A 5,000-nucleotide genomic window follows, 5' to 3' on the forward strand; every position below is an offset into this window, starting at 1 on the left:
AAAGGGGGTGAGGGGCGGGGCGGAGGTCCAATGTAACAGTGTTACATATAAATATACATATAATATATATATATGACAGCAAAAGGGGGTGAGGGGGATGTGAAAGGGTGTCAGAGGGTGTCAGAGGAGGGTTGGTGGTAGTGGTGGCAGCCATGTTAAAATACAGCCGCTATGTTACAAGTGCCCATGACGTAACTCGTGGGTACATCAGGCAACACTCGAGAGGATCCTGAGCAGAAACGGCTACGGAAACAGTTAACTATTACAAGAAAAAATATTTAGTTTACAGTGCCGATGCAACGTATCTAAATATAAATGTAACATTCATTGAAAAATCAGTGCTCCATTCATTACAAAATAAGGAGGAAAAAAAAATATATATATAAATAATAAAAAAAAAGGGTACGAAAATATCATCTCAACAAAGATAATTATAGTATGTAAACTGTTAGCAAATGAACGAAATTTCGGTCAGTGCGCTATTAGAGGAAGCAACATCATAGAGGTGTTATACTGACGAGCAACCAACGCAGAGTAACTATTAATTAATTGAACAGAGGAATAAATATATATATATACCAATGCTGTTGATTAATCGATAAAAAAATATATATGTAAGGAAAAAAAAGGTGTTATTTCTCAAGAGAACCAATGCTGGACACATGGGGGAGGGGATAATATTAATAACAGGTTATATAATCGAGATTTCAAGTATACGCAAGTGGTAGTGGTAAAGAAAGTGGAGAGAAGTAGGGGGTGAGTTGGGAGATAATAATAATAATAACAATAAACACACAGATGTTACGTATGAGGCAGAGAGACAAAGATAATAAAAAGGGAAAGGGGGGGTCAGTGTGGAGACAAAAGTGACAGAACACGACACGGAAAAAGCAGGTTAGATCAACTTTTTTTTTTCAACCTATTTTGAGATACTCTTATTTACAGCCTGAAAGAGAGAAATGTTGACCATAAAATTATAAAATCGAACTTAAAAGAGATAATAATAATAATAATAATAACAATTATAAGAAACACTAATACAAAATTTAAAAATAAGATCAAATTAGAATGGTAAGCAAGCATCAAAAAGTATTTACAGATCCACTGGAAAATTAAAAATAATAATAATATATATATATAAAATGATAGGACGTGACAACAAGGTGGCTGATCAAGCCTCGCTCCTTACAATATACATCAGTGTGTACATATCTGTTCCTTAATATGTATACATATAAATCCGAACATAATAGGATATTAAGATACTTTATGCTCCATAGAATCCTGAATAAACACTGAACAAGGTGAGTGTGACTAGCCTTGATCGTATCCCACCTCTCAAGTGCGAGGATCGAATCAAAAGGAGCGAGACTCGAACCTTTCCCTCTGAGCTACAATATACTCGCTACGGATGGCCTCGTGGCTGGTTCACATCCTTATAGCCTTGTTGATAATTTTTGGTGATGATGTTAAAAAAAAAAAAAAAAAAAATATATATATATCAAATTACATGTCTTAGATTGAAGAATATAAAGTCCGATAGACGATAGATCTATCACGGCTAAAACGGAGATATAATTTGTTAATGTTAAGATTCACACAGGCTATAAAGATCAGTGAACGTCATCATCAAGCCCTTATCAATGAAAAAAAAAGTAAAAAATAAAAAAAGGGCGCGGCCATCACCATTCTTTATGACATCCAATTATGATGAAAAATACTGAGCGAGGACTGTTCATACAAGACACTTATTCCAAAGAAATCTGGCAACTCTTCTGCCTCTGAACTATAAAACACTGGAATGAGGAGCCAACAATGCGATGCAACAGGAAGCGATCCAGGCCAAAGAACTGTTGGTTCGCTGTCCATTTTAGAGTTAAAAAGTAAAAAAATAATAGTAATAAAAAATAATGATAAAAAAGGTCGTGCTGGAGAGGAGAGAGAGAGAGAGTGAGTGAGAGAGAGCGAGAGAGAGAGAGAGAAAGAAAGAGGGACAAGGCTGGAAGGAGGGAGGGGGTTGGGGGAGGGCAGTGCCATCGTAAGACTCAAAACTGGTAAAAATAGGAGATGAAATGGGTGGGGAAGAGAGGAGGGGGGCGAAGTAGAATGTCCAGTAAAGGGGAAAAAAAGACATAGAGACAAAAACAAAAATAAACAAAACAAAAAATATGGTAGATTCGAGGCACTGCCCTTCCCTCTCCTCCCTCCCCCCTCCTCGCTCCCTCCCTTCCTATCACCCCCTCCCCCCTGATCCCCAGCAACGCCTTACGGATTCTCACGGAGGTGCAGAGGGGTAGGCACGCTACACGAGTTCCAGTGTCACGCAGAAAAAAAAAAAAAAAAAAAAAAAAAAAAAAAAAAAAAAAAAAAAAAATCAGAAAAAACAGACGCGTGAGAGAGAGAGAGAGAGACAGACAGAGAACGAATGAACAAAATAAATAAAAAAATCTTTCGTTCTAATTCCGACATGCTGCTCATGCTGCGTTCTGCGTCTGTGTGAGAGACTACGTGTAAAGTGCCTCTCTCCCTCCCCCACCTCCTTCAACGAACGGAACAGAAAAGGGGCGAAAAGCAAGCAAACTCATCGTCCTACATGTGCTGTAAATAAGCTTTAGATAAAAAAGGAAATAAAAATAGTATATAAATAATGGATGATAGGTGAAAAAAGTTCAAGCGGCAATAATAATAGTTATGATATCAACAACCATTATTGATAATAACAGTAACAACAATATGTGGGGGAAAAAAAAACTTTCTGACAGTAAATACAGAAATGGATAGAGAGAAACATTAGACACATTGTATAAAAATATAAACTATACATAGAGTCATGTAAACAGATCACTATACAAGGGAAGTTCTAGACTTAAAAGGATAACATGTGTAGGTAGAAAGCACTGCCTCAGGAAACTTTACATTTGATCTAATCACTATATGATTGGGACACAAGGCGCTGGGAGGGTGTGACAGAGGGAGCCTGTGATTGTGATTGTGATTGTGGTTGTGTCTTTGTATTGAGTGTGAGTTGTGTGTACGTGCGTGTGTGTCTCCGTACGTGTGTCTTTGTCCCAATGTGCACGGATATGTTGATCAAAGTTGCAAAGAGTAGATGTGTGAGGGAGCGGTGTGACCTGCGGTGGGTCGAGAGGTGGTGGGTGGATGTCTGGAGAAGATGGGTGGGGTGGAGTGGGTTGGGGTGGAGTGGGGGGGGGAGAAGGGGGAGTACCCCTTCGTGTGACCTTACCTCTAGTCGGTCGGTCCGAGGCACCTTCTGAGCCGTGACCACCTGCTGGGGCACCACCCCCGTGATAGGCGAGGCTACGTCGGTCATGCCCATAGTCATGACGGGGGAGGAGGCGATGTATGGGTTGAAGTTGCCCATCGTCGGGATGCCGGCCAGGTAGGGGGAGTTGTGCTGCTGGGAGAGGATACGAGAGGCTGTCAGTGGGAGAGGTTCCCTGGGTCATCGTCGCTGCTGCTTCATCAAGAGCCTACACGACTTTGCTTTCAGGAAGAAGTCATCTAATTATCAACTGATTCATCTCTAATGAAACGGACTCATTTACTACTTGATTCACTGATGAATGAAACAATCAACTTCTACAACTTCTAGAATAAAATTAAAAAATCGAACAAAAAACAAAACATTATGCAGCAAATACAAGTTAAATCTGGCTTTAAAAATATAAATAAAAAAGTCTGAGAAAAGTGACCTTAAACTTTCGAAATTTACATATACATAAAAAAAAAAAAAAATCAGGTCCCTTATCATTACATTACAGACGGGGGAAAAAACACAAAAAAACATACAAAAAAAAGGATCTACCCAAAAAACTAAGAGAAGAGGTTAAAAGAGGCAATTGCAAGACCGATGAATTTGTCCCACACAACTACCCTGTCAGTAAGTGCTACAAGAACCCAGACAGTTGCAACGCTTACTCAACAGAACCACTGTACACAATGTGGTGATAGTCCTTGGAAATGTAGGTTCTAAAGGATATATATCAAAGAAAGATATATTATGCAAACTACTACTTTTTTATAAATAGTAAAATCAAATAGCAAATGGTGTAAAAATATATATATATATATATATATATATATAGCAGAAAGGGTATATGTTGAAAAGGGTAGAGAGTGTTAGATGTTGCCAACGAGTGAGGCGGGGAATAATGCATTATCATTATTTCTTCTGGAAGCTGATGAGTTACAGCACAACTGTTTTTACTTCACGGGTTAGTTAGATTGCGGAGATGCTTGGGTCAATCAAGACTAGTTTATGCAATCATTCCATTGGGGAGGATGTGGGTGAGAGGGGGGGGGTGCATCAAAGCATATCTCTTCCTTTATTCTAAAAAGGGCGGGAAGGAGCGAGAGATTTTTTTTAAATACAAAAAGTATATATGAGGTGGGAGGAAGAGGGTAGTTGGAAGAACGTAAGAAAAAAAAAACAGCTTTTGTCTAAAAAAAAATTGGAATAAAGCGAAATGTCTTTAGCTGCAGTTACTATAATGGGTAAGTCTGAAGGGCTAAAGGTTAAGACAAATATATAAATGTATATATATATTTCTTTTTTTTTTTTTTTGTTTTTTGGCTAGCAGGCTTGCTGGTTTGGCTGGCTTGGCTTTGCTGGCTTGCTGCTTTTTTGTGGCTTGGTACTACGATCGTCTGAGGAATAGAACCACCGACACCTCAACTACTGTTAATCATACGGAGGAACACTACCTGCATATTCCAGCGGGGGAGGGGAAGGGAAGGGAAGGGAAGGGATGGGGGAAGGGGGGAGGGGGGCAAGGGAATTAGTGTGCCCGGGGGGGATGCGGTACAAGGAGGAAGAGTAGCCAGAGCGGGTGAGAGGGGGAGGGAAGGCAGAAAGGTAAGGGTGGGGAGGGAGGAGAGAGAAGGAGGGTGGAGAGAGAGGGAGAGAGAGAGGCAAGGAGGAGGAAGAAAAGTAAGGGAGGAGAGAGAGGCAGGGTGGAGAGGCAAGGGGGAGGAAGAAA

General features: G+C 40.0%; 1 protein-coding gene across 14 annotated transcripts in view; it reads right to left on the minus strand.

The window, feature by feature from the left end:
* The window catches only part of LOC122248901 (uncharacterized), a 448,403-nt gene that overhangs the window by 39,731 nt on the left and 403,672 nt on the right, over positions 1-5,000 (minus strand). For 11 of the 14 annotated variants that reach the window (XM_086550939.1, XM_086550941.1, XM_086550940.1 and 8 more), the window contains one exon: positions 3,245-3,418. In XM_086550939.1, the coding sequence (XP_086407065.1) occupies positions 3,245-3,418 (174 nt within the window). The remainder of the gene's footprint in view (positions 1-3,244; positions 3,419-5,000) is intronic. The other 3 variants (XM_086550945.1, XM_086550947.1, XM_086550948.1) reach the window with 1 other exon arrangement.

This window comes from Penaeus japonicus, unplaced genomic scaffold (genome assembly GCF_977035675.1).
Source record: "Penaeus japonicus unplaced genomic scaffold, GWHDUDI00000001_assembly GWHDUDI00000024, whole genome shotgun sequence".
NCBI classification, from domain to species: Eukaryota; Metazoa; Arthropoda; class Malacostraca; order Decapoda; family Penaeidae; genus Penaeus; species Penaeus japonicus.